At 34.6% G+C, this 16,220-nt stretch overlaps 1 protein-coding gene across 3 annotated transcripts in view; it reads left to right on the forward strand.

Moving 5' to 3' along the window:
- The window catches only part of LOC129239660 (uncharacterized), a 127,434-nt gene that overhangs the window by 26,187 nt on the left and 85,027 nt on the right, over positions 1–16,220 (forward strand). For 2 of the 3 annotated variants that reach the window (XM_054875328.1, XM_054875329.1), the window contains exon 1: positions 132–257. The exons of the other annotated variant lie outside the window; for it this stretch is intronic. In XM_054875328.1, coding sequence (XP_054731303.1) covers positions 199–257 — 59 coding nt within the window. In that variant the 5' untranslated portion in view covers positions 132–198. Of the gene's footprint in view, positions 1–131; positions 258–16,220 lie in introns of those variants that run through there. 3 annotated transcript variants of the gene reach the window in all.

Consider the following 16,220-nt stretch of genomic DNA (forward strand, 5'->3'; position numbering starts at 1 on the left):
AACAAAATACACAAAAAATAGTAGTTAGTAGTGTATGTATGAACATTTTAATTGTAGCTCTTCATTATTTTATTATTATTTGCTGTAGATTAAATATTAAATATGTTTCTCTTTTTCCTCTTTACTTACAGGTAAGACATTTTCTTCAGCTTTTTGCTGGACTGCACGGACATCTGTTAAAATTGTTTACTACATAACATGCAACCTACATACATGTACTCAGTGTGGAATATGAATTGGGTTGAAAGCGATTTATTGTAAGTGTTTAAATACATTTGTTCATATTTTTGAAACATTTAATAGGTAGAAATAAATTTGAAAATTATAATTTAGTAATTAGGCGCACATAACATTCCATTTATTTACATTATGTTAGGGTACCTCATCAAAAAAGTTGCGGTTTTGCCCAACAGAATTGTAAAATTTATTATATTTTAAGGCAAAGGAAAAAATTATTATATTTTAAGGCATACGGCATATTTCGCAAAAATATTAGGATTTACACTGGACTGATTTGAAAATATCTCTAAAAATCGAGTTTTTTATAAGAAATATTGGTTTTTGAACATATTTCTTAAAAAAAAAATCCCTCGGATGGTAGAAGAGCGCTCCTTTTCTTGAATGCTCCTTATTCCACAACCATAGCAATCCAAGTTTTAAACTTTATGCTGAATTTAGCAAAATTCCACGTTGTGTTATTAGAAATTTTTTGCAAAATATCGCGCGGATTTTTTATTTAATTTTTCTTGACGGAAAATTCGTTATATGTAGAAAATGCGTTTTTTGAATAGAATATTTCATATGATTTTTTAAAGACAGTTTCTTTCCAAAACGGCACTTCAGTGCTACTTGAGGAGTGCTAGGCTGGCACTTGAACCATTTCTTTTCTTCCCAGTAACCAATGTTTTATTTTTCTAAAATATTTTATAAGCTCAAAAGCATTTTTTGCATATTTTTGGAAAATAACAAATTTTGAGTTGTGAGTTGTGAGAAGAGTTCATACATCTCGCGGCAAACATTAGCACATTTTGATCAGTTTGGATTGGTTTTTCTCCCCCTTTTTTTGAATTTCCCTTTTTCCAAAACCATTTAAACTTTATATCTAAATTTCACAAACTTTTCATCTAATTCCACGTTGTTTTATTAAAATTTTTAGAAAGATTGCTGGCAAGATTGAAGTTGCTAAAAATCGCATTGTTTTATTAAAATTTTTAGAAAGATTGCTGGCAAGATTGAAGCTGCTAAAAATCGCGTGGATTTTTTATAATTTTTTTTCTAGACGCAAAATTCGTTATATGAAGAAAATGCGTTTTTTGAGTAGAATATTTCATACAAGGCGAACCTATTAAAGGTGGTATCAATAAATCAGCTGATTTGTCTTTTTTTTTTCTTTCGCCGTGCCCATGTTGCTGTCACCACAGAATGAAACAAGGCCAATTCATTCTTAGTTTTCTACTTTGCCACTACTTTGCCGTGACAGTCAAACGTACAAAACATTGTTGTTGGTCTAGTGCCGCCACCTTTAATGAATACGTCTTGATTTCTTATGATTTTTTATAGACATTTTCTTCCCAGTAAACAAGTTTTATTTTTCTAAAATATTTTATTAGCAGTTTTTTGCGTTATCTGGACAATAAAAAAATTTGAGTTGTGCCTCTTTTGGAGAGGAGGTGCGTTATACATATGTATATATATAGGTATATACAAACCTACATAAGTACATCGACATAAACTTTCATATTGTACGCCATAAATTAAAAATAAGAAAGTTTATACTATGAACAACTTACTTTTACCGTAATTAGTACAAATATGCTAAGTTTTTAAATTTAGTCCATACATATGTACATATGTATATACATATGTATGTATGTACGTATGAATTGTAAACACCAAATTAATTCATAGTTGAGTTCTTCTATAGCAATATTTTCACAACAAAGGCCCACTAACAATGCAACGTTTACATAGTCGCTTGTTATGGCAAAACATGTTTCTTGCGTCAAAGTATGTTTTCATGTTTCTAGTTTTTTATGTACACCTATTAACGCGCTTTTAAGAAAAGCATAGCAATTTGATACAATTAGATACAAATGCACCCTTAACTTTTTTTGTGATCTTCCAATGTCAACACTTCATACGCGATTTTCGTTTTTATTATGGCGAAGTTCACGAACGAGAGCTTTATTTGAAAATTATTAAAATTTCAATTTTGCTACCGAAACTCTGAGCCGACGTTCGCTAACTTTAATTTTCGTTCGTAATAATCATCACACCATAGTGGGATGTAGAGCTTAAGGGGTTACATGGGTTTCGTTGGTTAAAAAAATCGATTTATTTTTTTTTTGCTTATTAATTTCTACAACTTCTCAGGAATATTATCCACAATTTTCAAGTCGATCCGAATAATAAATTCGGAGATACAGCCTTTGGAATGTGTGCGCTCCAAGCCACTTTTATTGTTACTCAAAACTTTAAACGCGTTTTGCTTGGAACCCTGTTTTCAAAGTCGGTTGTCAAATGTTCTCGAAAACTACTCAACCGATCTTGATGAACTTTTACACAGGTGTTCGAAATACAATTTACTTGAGCTTGAACGAAGGATTTTTTTTTTTTCAATTACAACTATTTAAAAAAAACAAAATGTCAAGAAAATTTGACCGGAATTTTCATTTTTTTGCAAAAATGTCTGCCAAAATTCCAATTTTTACTTTTTTTCTTTCCTTCGTTCAAGCACGAGTTTATTTATGGTCTTAACTAAAACACTAATTTTTGTTTTTTCATTTTTGATGAGCCTGTCAGCAGTTATGCTGACAACGCGGACGCACCTTTTTTTCGAGGGGCCACCGAAAATGACGTCACAATGGAGGAGTTTTAATTTTTTTTTTTTTTTTGAAAATATCAGAAATTATTCTTTAAAGATGTATCTATAAGACAGAAAAAAGTTTGAATTAAATAAATAATTTTTTACATAGAAAAAAAAAATATTGAAAATAGGCCTTTTTTACCCGACGAAACCCATGTAACCCCTTAATTGGATGATAAATTCCAGCCAATATAGTTACTTTTGAATGTGCCTGTGCCATGCCTATGCAATGACCAAAATACTGGAAAAATATCGCAATTCAAAATGAGCAAAATCGGTCAATTCAGTGTAGTTGAAAATCTAAAAATCTCTAAGTCCTCTTTGTGGCTCCTTGTGCGTAGTAATCTCGTTCCACATCCCATTATCACACAAGATCAAATTAATTTGACTTCGGTGGTCTTTGAAGCACCACAACTTCTTCGATTCAGCTCTGTAAAACTAATATTATTCTTCTAGTTGAAGATGCATATGCACACAGTTTTCAACTTTCATTTTATGACAGCTTTGCACAGGCTGATATAAAGTAGAGCTGTAATTTTTGAACTGATTAACCTAGATTCTCCCAGAATTTATGTATTTTTGCTATTTTTTGTTTTTTTTTTTGTTGATGCAATTCCATTCTTGAACGGAGTAAAATAAATTAAAAATCGAAATTGTTGGCTTTCAAATAGTAGTAAGACAGGGTAAGTCAAGATATTGGGTATCACAAAAAAGAGCAGCAATGTAACCTAAAAGAACTTATGTATCGCCATTTCACCTCTCTTAACCCCAATGCCGAAATCGCCTGCAGACCCTCTCATCTTAAATTCCAAGAGTTTCAGTGTGGAATATAGAGCCGCAAAGTGGCCAGACTCTAATGGCGGTTAAAACACTTTTGGTTGCTATATTCCTAATAGTCCTAACTATACAAGGTGATCTCCAAGACTGAGCTAAAATAGAAAGGACAGGCGCTGTGTTTAGATAATTTCGAGTTTATTTATTCAAAATAGTCCTTTCAGGCCTCGATACACTGTTTTGCGCGATATACTCGTAAAAGCTTTTCGGAAGAGTGTTTCAGGTCATTGACCGGAATGTTCTTCATTAAGTCGGTACAAGCTTTTTGGATGGCCTTTACGGGCGCAAAACGTTTTTCTTTCATAGCCAAATGCAATTTTCCGAATAGCTAGAAGCCACAGGGAGCCGCCATATCAGGCGAATAATGTGAGTGATTGATGGTCAAAATGCGATTTCTAGTTAAATAATCAGTCACAAGAGTGGATCGATGAGATGGTGCAAAAAGCGCCAGCTTCCCCTGTCGCGGTATTCGAATTCGACGAAACGCTTCATAACGCCAATATAGAAAATTGGATTGACGGTTTGGCCCGTTGGCATGAACTCCCTGTGGACTATTCCCTTGGAATCGTGAAAACAAATGAGCGTCGGCTTGATTTTTGACTTGTCAAAACGCGATTTTTTGGGTGGTGGTTCGTCAGGGGTCTTCCATGCGGCACTTTGGCGCTTAGTTTTAGGTTCATGTTGGAAACTCCACGTTTCTCGCCTCTTTAATGAGGTCTTTAGAATGTTGAATTCTGAGCAATTTTTGTTCCTCATTTAACTTGTGCGGAATGAAAAGTGCACAAACCTTTCGTAAACCCAAATGATCACTTAAAATGCGATAAATCGATGTTTTGGAGATATACAACTCCGATTCCATGAGTTTCAACGATGATATCGGTTTATTTTTGATAAATTTACGAACAATTTCGGTTGAGTTCTCGGTGATTACTGTTTTTGGGCGGCCCATATCGTCCCCTTAGTATTAAAATAGCCTATAAATTTTTTGATGTTTTGAGAAAATGAATTTCAAACTTTTTGTCGAAAGTAGCTCTCACTCAAATCTCGTTATGTCTGTAAATATTTATTATTTTTTGACTGACGTTTTGACCCACTTTGTGGAACTAGAATTTGACAAAATTTTGACCACATGTAAAATCGACAATGGAGAATCCAAAAATTCAATAAAAAAATAATAAAATAATATGAGCACATAGGCTATTGTTATACTAAGGGGACGATATGTTCATTGTCATTTATGTCCTCACGACCATCTCTGAAACGTGTAAACCACTCAGGAACTCTAGCACGTGATAGACCCATAGACGCCATAAGCTTTTCTCATCAATTCAAATGTTTCAGTAAACTTGTTACCGATTTTAAAACAAAATTTGATATTAGCTCTTTGTTCGAAACTCATTTTGGTACCGATTACACAAACATACTGACACTTTAGACGCAATAACTTCGCTTTCACTGGAAGTCAGCTAGGGATGTACATAACTTCCAACGCACCAACGCCAGTCTGTTTGATTTTGGACTTCACCTTGTATTTATTCTAAAAATATGAATATAAATCGGCTCGAAATGTCTCATCGCCCTCCAGACAAAGTCGGCGACACTTCCAGTGGAAATATTATAAATCCAGTTAGACGCAGATAACATATAAACAATCTAAAACCCGGTTTATGCCACGAAAAACAAAAAAAAAAAAACGAAATCGATCAAAATATTTATGCTTGAATTATTCAAATTTGCTAAGAATTTTTTTTCATAAAGTTTATTTCTTAAGTTTGCATTTTGCTTTATCTAAAAAAAAATTTGAAACGCATTTTTCTAAGTAGGACTTGAAAATTGCGGAAATTTGATAAATTTACTATATTTCTTTCGTTCGATTTTTTAAGTTATTTCATATCCAGTTAGCATAAATAAAGTTTATGTGTTATGTGTTGATTTTCAATGCTGAAACAGTGCTGGCTCTGTTTATTTTGCATTTAGTGGATGTCTTGGATGTCTCTTCATTGTACAAAAATATGTATGTTTCTATGTACATATGTATCAATCTCATTTCTCTAGGAGAGCTTAAGTTTGAGCTAAGTGAGGCAGAAAGCGGGAAAACAAGCACGGAAATTCCTAGCTTAAATTTCAAGAAACATTCTACTGGCAAAAGATTAAACATGCCGTCCTATATACATGCATACATATACAAACATATTACTCGCGCATAAATATATTTCGCACTCGCAGCGAAAGGTTTACATTTTCTTTACTGTCTTGTGCGCTTTAAAGTGAATGCAAACAATTCTTGTTTGACTTATTTGCTTTATTTTTATTTTTAACATTATAATTTTTTTTATTATTATTATACTTTTGTTGCGCTATTTAATTCAGTTGGGGTGTGTGTGCTTTTTATATTTGCGTTCGTTTTTTTGTCGTTGTCGTTTTATTTTTATTTATTTTTTTTCTCGTACTACGGGTAAATGCGCCAAACAGAAACGTGATGAAATTTGGCAACATCGCATCGCACTGTACTGGGCTGTGCTGTATAGCGCTGTTGCCCACAGTTATTTGGTATTTTCTTCGCGTTACTGAGTGAATGTGTGCACCCATTGCTAATATTGTTGTTATTGTTTTTGAGTAGCTGCCGAGCAACATAAGCAACAACAATAACATCCAGCCATACACAACACTGGAATAACGAGTATTATTGTTACTGCTTGTCGTTGCTGTAGTACATAGAATTATAATGAACAAGCAAAAATGTATAGGAAAAAAAAAACAAACCACCGACACGACGGTGGTCAGACGAGTTGTTCGAGCGACGAAACGTCAAACCAACCGACGAGCGAGCGAGCGAGCGAACAAACAAACAAACGAACGACCTCTGTGCGGCAGGCACACATGCTTACATCCCCACATTTTGAATGTGCATTGAATTTCAATAGCCCCTGGCAGAGTGAAGAGAGGGTCCGAGTAAAGTTGCTGGCTAACGTCAGAGCCAGGCAGCAAAAAAATGCTGTAATAATACGTTTGCTGCTAGCTTCGACTGTGCTGCTCGGCTTTTGATTCCCTTGCCGTTACCGCCGCCTCATGGCATGTGGTCTGCACGAACATTGTGAAACTGTGCTTCAACTCATTGCGACGTCGACGCGCAGTCCATTCCTTCTTACGTTTACAGTAGATATGTACGTACAGTGTATTCAAGAAAAACGTGCCGTACAGAAATTTCCATTACCTTATGAAATAGATATGCAAATAGTTTTTTAGTTTATAGGCGTACAAAGTGTTTTGCGCGGTTCAAATTCTACACTTTATATGCGTCTTGTAGGTTAAAATGAGGAAAATAAGTCAACCACCCCTAAAAGTCCTAAATTGCATTGAAAATTATGCTAAAACATTTAGGAGACTCGTGAGCAAGTAGGCCAAGTGATGTGTTCGTAGAATGTCGACGATAAGGCCGGAAGTTACCTCATCAGTTGCACCTCTGCCGACGTCGATAAACAGATATTGCGGTTTTTTGACAAAGCTGTAAGAGTCACTAAAGGAGGCAGTTGAATTGAAATTGACACTAAAATCTATCGACGTACCTTTAAACCCTGTCCGAGTCTGGTTGGTCGAATTAAAAGTAAAAAACTGAACAGGATGTTAGATAGAATAAACTTCAATTGATCCATCGCCCGCTTTTAAAAAAAAATATGATATTTAGAATTAATTTTAGTTTTATTCTAAACAATTGTGTTAGTCTGTTTCAAATGAATGTGAAACATTTGGTCAAATTTTTGCTAAAATTACAAGAAAAATTGCTGAAGAGTTCCAAACAACTATGGAAATGATGGTGACAACGACCTAAAATATGGAACTGCTAGACTGCAACTCGTGGAAACAAAAAGAGGGTGTTTGAGTGCGTCAATGAAACTAAAGATCAGCGGGGAGAAAATAACTAACACTTGGCTACTCAACCTAAATTTCGAAAAGGAAATGAAGAGTCTAGATAAAGACTATGGTGATCGAACGAATTTTAATCTCGATGTAGTCAAGTAATATTAGGGGAATCAGTTGGGGAATAAGTTCGTATCGTTTTTACCGAAGACTTATTCAAATAAAAAAAAAAAACAATAATTATATCAATAAGTTAATCCGTTATGGGAATAAGTATCCGTCCTTTCTTATCAAAAGTCACGAATTATTTAAACAATTAAATAATACATGATATTACGTGAATTATGTGGCATTGGAAGCTACAACTTTACTCGGATTCCTCTGACGAAAAATTCGAGCTCTTTTGACTTAATCCATTCATTGAGCCAGTTTGAGATTCTCTCGTAGGAAGTGAACCGCTCTCCAGTAAGGGCTGACTGCATTGATCGCAACAGATGGTAATCCGAAGGTGCAATGTCTGTCGCGTCTTCAGCCAATAATTGTTGTAGTTGAGTATCTTCGAATTTTTTCGGTGCCCCATCGCAATCTTTATCGCTCACGTCGAAATTGCCACTTTGGAAACCATTCTTTACAAGTTGTATTTGATGGAGCGTAATTACCGTAAATATTGATCAATATACGACACGTTTCAGCTGCACTTTTCTGTAAAGTGTAATAATGAAGCAACGTAGACATTTTTGACGCCAGATAAGTAAGGATCTTTACGCTCCAAATGCATGTCAACTGCTGCGATCGAGACACCCACATATACACCTTCAGATCACCAGTATATTATTAGAGCGAATACAAAAGTAGTATCAGCAGCTTCACCTCTTTTACGAGTACGAAAACTTATTCCGATACCCAATATATTCACCGTTGCTGTTTTTCACCTCGCGAGCAATTTGTTGATGTCGTTCCGCCACAAAAAACAAAATTTTGTAGATCAGAAAGAGTTCTATCGAATGAAGCCTTCGTCCGAGTTCTTACTCTTTGCTAAACAGCGAACAAATCGTTGTAAAATAAAAGAAAATATAAAAACGGCGATTGGTTGTCACATAAAATGGATTCCGAAAGTGTTATCAATGGGCCTCTGGTGACGGTCAAGCATTGTTTGACAAGAACTTTATATGTGTGCGTGTCGGCTGATTGACGCTAATATCTAAAATTTTTGATTTTCATCATTCAAAAGCCGACAACAAGTATGTGTGACACGACGACACGCGACTGCACTAACACACACAAAGCTCAGTCAAGCATGCTGGACCGTTACCAGAGGCCAAATGACTTTAATAATAAACAGAAACACTATTTCAATTTAGACGAATGAGCTTATTTTTACAGCGTACCTTTTTCTCTTGCATACACTGTACACTCTTACATACATATATACATATACACATTACCACGTTGCTTTTTTGTTGCAGTTGGCAGTTGCCGGGTATTTTATTTCACTCTTTATATTCTTGCTGTTCCTTTTTTTCTCCCTTTGCTTTATTATTGAACAGTGGCATACAGTACACATATACAAACCCGCATACATCCATACATATGCACATCCCGTCGGGCACGAATTATAGATATGAACGAATACACACTTCGCTGTATTGTGTTGCTGTTATTATAATTATTATATTCTGCGAGTAGCGTTGTTGTTGCGATCGTCGTCATTATTATTGCTGTTGGTCGTTGTTGGAAGTACAAGGCGAAAATAGGCAAAACAAGAAAGATTTGTGCGCACAGAGTTTGTGGAAGAGAGGGGGTGGACGGACAGGCGAAGTGAGCAGGTACTAAATAACATACTCGTACATAGCATAGCAACATAGAAACGAAAAACAACCAGCGCGAGAAAATTAAAAACAGTGCAGCAGTAGCAAGCAATGTTTGATTGTCAAGGGAAAATGTTCGAATGGGTGGTAAAAGAGGGGGGAATATATGCCGCCTTCGTATCAACTAACGATTGTTGGCATTGCTTTTGTCGCTGATGTCGTTATCGTTGTTGTTGTTGTCGATATTATTACTGTAATCGTTGTTTGTTGTTGCACTGTCAGTTATTGTTTTTCTCTGTAGCCGTTGCGTTGCTGCTGCTGTTGCCGCTGCGACCGCTACACTTGAGTGCACTGCCTTATTGTTGCTGATTTTATTCAGTTCAGTACATTTTTCCTTTTGCATTTTTGTTTTTGTTGTTTTTACTCTCCGTTGGCTGATGCCGCCTTTGTTATTTTGTATTGTATGTATTTTTATTATTGCATGGCTTCGCTGTGGTGTGTTTATCTCCTTCATTTCGCTGCACTGATCAGCAGCAGCCAGTGGATGTGTTGTTCTGTTTTATTACTGTGCCGCTATTGTCTGTTCAAACATTCATACATACCTTACATACATACAAATAGAGCCACATTTATATGTGCATACATCATTCATTGTATGCATTTTTACTACAACCATATTTGTTATCGTTTTTTTTGCTTCAGTTTTCTCATTGTCTTGCTCGTGAAAATGAAAATTTATTACCTACCCACTGTTGTGATGCTGGTTGAAGTTGTTTTAATATTTTTTTTCTAGCTTTTTTTTGTTGATGCTGGATTTTGTTGTTATTTTTTTCATTTTTTTTATTACTAGTTTTTTCGTATTTCTTCTTCTTCTTCTTCTTGTTTTTGTTTTCTTTTTTTTGTTAGCAAAGCAACTTATTTGCCTAGTTTCTAAATACAAATCTTGCGCTTTTGAAAATACGCAGCGCAGATATTCCGTCTGCAACTGCTGGCTTGACATTATCAATTTAAGAATCTGTATTACTTGTAATAAATAATAGAACATAATAATAATCGTGTGATGTTCATAAACAGCCTTGGCAGACTTTAATAGAGATCACTTTTGTAGCTATGCACATATGTATGTACATATGTACATATTTATATGCACAATAATAGCAACGCGGCATATTGCAAAGTTGGGGCTATTTATTTAGTTTTTATTTAATTAATGTTTCTTAATTTTATTTTATTTTATTTTTTTTTTTTTTTTGGTTTTTCATATAATATATAGTTTATTATTTATGTAAATTTTTTGGTTAATGGGAAGCAAAATATTTATTTGAAGTTCGTGAGAATAAAGATTAATGACAGTTGACTGTTGACAAAACTGTTGTTCGTCGCTGTGTATAGCCACTTTCCTGGGGTTACGAGTATTCAGCTCTATTCAATTCTGTTTCACGATGAATTCCCACTAGAACGATAGGATTGATTTTTATGGGTGTTGGCAGCACTGATATAAAACTTCTGTTTTTGGTAATACGAAGAATAAAAATAAACAATTTGCCAAATTCTTCCACAAGAATTGCTGTCGAAAATACGTTTGGGATACTTAAAACAATATTCACAGGCGATGACTTAATTTCAAAGAAAATACAGAAGATACAATTGTTGCAACATTTACATACTACAGTATGCAAAATTCGTATTAGTACACCCCCTTATAAATAAAAAAACCACGTATATTTTCAAACTAATTTTAAAGCAAATGCTTGAAACCGTTTTATTTTATAGATAATTAACTAAAATAAGGCCAAATAACAAAACCACTCACAAATAGTATTGAATTGCAAAAAAAAAAAAATAATAAAGAAAAAAATTAACACTTAACAGAAACAAAATTCGTATTAGTAGACATGTATTTTTAATGATTTAAAGAGTAAATAAAAGATAGTTCAGAAAATTAATATTTTGTAGGATACCCTCGTTGCCTTAGAACAGCAGACAATCTTTTCGGCATAGATTCCACCAATTTTTTTGTGAGATTTGGAGAAATCTTCTTCCACTGCTTTTTGAAAAGCGACCATAAATTTTCTATGGGATTAATATCCGGGCTTTGTGGTGGTGTTTTGAGATAATTTGGACAGTTATAAAGGATCCATAACCTTGTATCCAACTCCGTGTGCTTAGGGTCGTTATCTTGTTGGAATATAAATTTTTTTTTGCAACCCAATTTTTTGGCACTTTTGCGTAGATTCTTTTTTAAAATATCAATATATTGCCTCGCAGTCATAATTCCATCAATAAAATGCAACTTTCCTACTCCGTTTGCCCCGAAACATCCCCATACCATCAGAGAACCACCACCGTGCTTGAAAGAAGGTTGCAGATTTCGTTTTTGAAGGCTAGTATTACACTCTCTCCAAATTTTTATGCGTCCATCGGACATTTTTATTTTAAATTTACACTCGTCCGGAAAAATTACCCTTTTCCAAAACCGCATATTTTTGTTTAAATATTGCCTGGCGAATATAACACGCTTTCTTCTATTGACTGAGCTTACCCACGGGTTTCTAACCGCACTTCTGCTTCTAAATCCCAATTCGTTTACATAATTGCGCACTGTTTGAGGTGTAACTTTGATAGCAAAGTATTTTTCTAGTTCTGCAGCTAGTGAAACTCCACTGACGGTGGGATCTTTCCTGATAAGGCGTTTCAAATAAGTCTTGTGCCTCTGTCCAAGCTTTGCCCTGTTCACATTTCGAAACTTTTTGTCAATCCTTCCGCTGTCTCTATAAATTTTGACTACGTTTTGTATTGTAGACACACTTTTCTGCAATGTTCTCGCAATTTCGTGTAAAGACTTTCCGTTTTTGTTCATATTTATTATTAATCTCCTAGTTTCGTTTGATAATTCACTAAGTTTAGGCGACATTGCAAACTAACTCCGCGAACTTCAACAAATGGCTACTAAAACGCAACTGCCCAAGGTTAAACATTGAATGTTTAACACAATCGTTTCGAAAATAACGGTAAATGCCAACAAATTGTTTACAAATTCAACGCATCCTAAGTGTACTAATACGAATTTTGCCTGCAGTAGAAATAGCTAGACTGCTACTAAAGCTATTTTTTTCAATTCTATGCAAATGTTTCGGAGTTTTTGTTATTATTCAATTTTTTTATGAATTATACAATACCGCACTACGATTGAAATCAATTGCTTTAAAGTAAATTTGAAAATATACGTGGTATTTTTATTTGTAAGAGGGTGTACTAATACGAACTTTGCATACTGTATAATAACCGGGTCCAATTATTTGTTTTTGTTCTTGCTTTGCAAATTTGCCAAAATGGAGATCGCTATAACTTGGTTCAAGATTAAAAATTTCTATTAATTTTTTTTTAATCTGCTGCAAAGAAGTAAAGAATTACATAGTACATACATATGTATGTTTTTAAAGGGTGATCAGATTGGAGTTACTTTTCCCCAATAGGGTTTTTTTGACAGAGCACGCGTTACTACTGGCAAACTATTGGGTTCGGGAATAAGTTCATAGCATTTTCATATTTTCTTTTATTTTACAACGATTTGTTTGCCCTTTGGCAAAGGGTAAGCATTCATTCGATAGAACTCTTTCTGTTGTACAAAACATTGTTAATTGTGTTTTTGAGCAATTTAAGTTTTTAGGCCTAGAAATGGAATACCCAGGGGGCAAAAATCAACATCTACGACATCTGCTCTTCTTTGCTTTTCTTTGCGGGCACAAGTCCAAATTAATTGATCATTTTCATTTACCTGGGATTTGTTGCTAGTTTGTGGATTTTCTCATTTTTTACTGACCGTCGTCGAGATAAAAGTAAGCGGAACATGACAAGTGCTTCTAAAAATTTTTTAGAAGTGTTTATAGTGTTTCAAACATGAGCCCTCATTACGGCAAACAAAAGGTGAATTATTCAAAACCTTTTTGAATGAAACAAAATGATGGTTTAGGAATTGTGTACAGTGTGTGTGCTACGGGCTAGGCTTAAATCGCTGGGAATTGTGCCCTGTTAGTGGCCAGCTTAAAGCGCGTCAAGCCACTGTAGCACCGTAAGTTTGCAGACAGAATAGCTGTTGGGTTCAATGGTCAATGACCGGGATGCGTATAAAAATTTTGCACGCAAATGCAATAACAACGCTGTTATTCTGTTAGAGATCTGGTTCAATTTATGATTCGTTCTCTTCGTTTTTTTTTTTTCGCCATTAGTTTGGCAGCACAGCCTTTTGCATTAGTAGCACTGACAAACGCGAAGTTATGCATAAGAATGTATGAAATTAATTAAAAAAAAGCTTTTATTTCAGTGATGAAATTTATGTTGAATGAGATGTTTTGCGAAAAACTTAAATGCTATGCGGCAAATTGATATCATTTGAATTGATTAGCTTTTGAAAAACATCGACAGATTTCCAGTTGAAATATCATTTTATTGAAAATGTGTATTACTCGTATTTGCAGGTCTTTCACCTTCAATGCTGTCATGCTCCAAACAAAGCAAAAATTGTGTAAAATACATCTACATACATATACAGTATGCAAAGTTCGTATTAGTACACCCTCTTACAAATAAAAATACCACGTATATTTTCAAATTTACTTTAAAGCAATTGATTTCAATCGTAGTGCAGTATTGTATAATTCATAAAAAAATAGAATAGTAACAAAAACTCCGAAACATTTGCATAGAATTGAAAAAAATAGCTTTAGTAGCAGTGTAGCTATTTCTACTGCAGGCAAAATTCGTATTAGTACACTTAGGATGCGTTGAATTTGTAAACAATTTGTTGGTATTGTATTTACCGTTATTTTCGAAACGATTGTGTTAAACATTCAATGTTTAACCTTGGACAGTTGCGTTTTAGTAGCCATTTGTTGAAGTTCGCGGAGTTAGTTTGCAATGTCGCCTAAAGTAAGTGGATTATCAAACGAAACTAGGAGATTAATAATAAATATGAACAAAAACGGAAAGTCTTTACACGAAATTGCGAGAACATTGCAGAAAAGTGTGTCTACAATACAAAACGTAGTCAAAATTTATAGAGACAGCGGAAGGATTGACAAAAAGTTTCGAAATGTGAACAGGGCAAAGCTTGGACAGAGGCACAAGACTTATTTGAAACGCCTTATCAGGAAAGATCCCACCGTCAGTGGAGTTTCACTAGCTGCAGAACTAGAAAAATACTTTGCTATCAAAGTTACACCTCAAACAGTGCGCAATTATGTAAAAGAATTGGGATTTAGAAGCAGAACTGCGGTTAGAAAACCGTATGTAAGCTCAGTCAATAGAAGAAAGCGTGTTATATTCGCCAGGCAATATTTAAACAAAAATATGCGGTTTCGGAAAAGGGTAATTTTGACGTGATAACGTCTTATAATTCGATTTAACAGGCTGCACGCACGAAAAAATGTGTCGTTACCTTGCTCATTACTGTTCATATGTAGTTACCTTGCTCATATTAGTGTTACCTTGCTCATTACTGTTCATATGTAGTTACCTTGCTCATATGTAGTTACCTTGCTCATATTAGTGTTACCTTGCTCATTACTGTTCATATGTAGTTACCTTGCTCATATGTAGTTACCTTGCTCATATGTAGTTACCTTGCTCATATGTAGTTACCTTGCTCATATGTAGTTACCTTGCTCATATTAGTGTTACCTTGCTCATATGTAGTTACCTTGCTCATATTAGTGTTACCTTGCTCATTACTGTTCATATGTAGTTACCTTGCTCATATGTAGTTACCTTGCTCATATGTAGTTACCTTGCTTATATGTAGTTACCTTGCTCATATGTAGTTACCTTGCTCATATTAGTGTTACCTTGCTCATATGTAGTTACCTTGCTCATATTAGTGTTACCTTGCTCATATTAGTGTTACCTTGCTCATATGTAGTTACCTTGCTCATTGCATTGAATGAACTGCAAGCGAAAGAGCGGAAGGAACGACAAAGCAAACAAAGCAAACGAACGGCAACGTTCGACATCTTGCTCTCCCCTACTTAAGTGAGCGTATATATGTATGTATGTATATGCGCATATGTACATATATAAATTCACGTATTTGTATTGGCATATGCCTTCTTATTGATTATTATTATTTTGATTTACTTGAAGAATTTCAAATAAAACCAAGTTTGTTAATAATACCTGTTGTTTTAATGTTATTATTATTATTTTTTTATTATATCTGAAGGAAAAAATGTATGGTAATATTTACCATATCTATACTAATATTATAAAGAGGAAAACTTTGTTTGTTTGGTTGTAATGAATAGGCTCAAAAACTACTGGACCGATTTTAAAAATTCTTTCACCATTCGAAAGCTACATCACGAGTAACAAGGATTATATTTTATATTGGAAATAGGGCTCGAGATATAGGTCAAAACGTGGACCCGGGTAACCTTCGGATGTGTATGTACAATATGGGTATCAAATGAAAGCTGTTGATAAGTGTTTTAATACGGGGTAATTTTCATACCTATTGATGACTAGGGTCTCGAAATATATGCCAAAACGTGGACCCGCCGTGTCTTTGAACCGAATTAAACCAAACTTACACACATTGTTAAGTAGATATTGAAGATGATTTCCGTATAGTTTGAATACCTATTGGTAGATAGGGTCTCGAGATATAGGTCAAAACGTTGACCCGGGTAACCTTCGGATGTGTATGTACAATATGGGTATCAAATGGAAGCTGTTGGTGAATGCTTTAGTTCAGAGTATTTCCATCCGTTCCGTGACTAGGGTCTCGAGATAGAGACCAAAACGTGGACCCTAGAATGTGTTTGTACAATATGGATATCAAATGAAAGCTGTTGATAAGT

Source organism: Anastrepha obliqua, chromosome 2 (genome assembly GCF_027943255.1).
Source record: "Anastrepha obliqua isolate idAnaObli1 chromosome 2, idAnaObli1_1.0, whole genome shotgun sequence".
Classification (NCBI taxonomy): Eukaryota; Metazoa; Arthropoda; class Insecta; order Diptera; family Tephritidae; genus Anastrepha; species Anastrepha obliqua.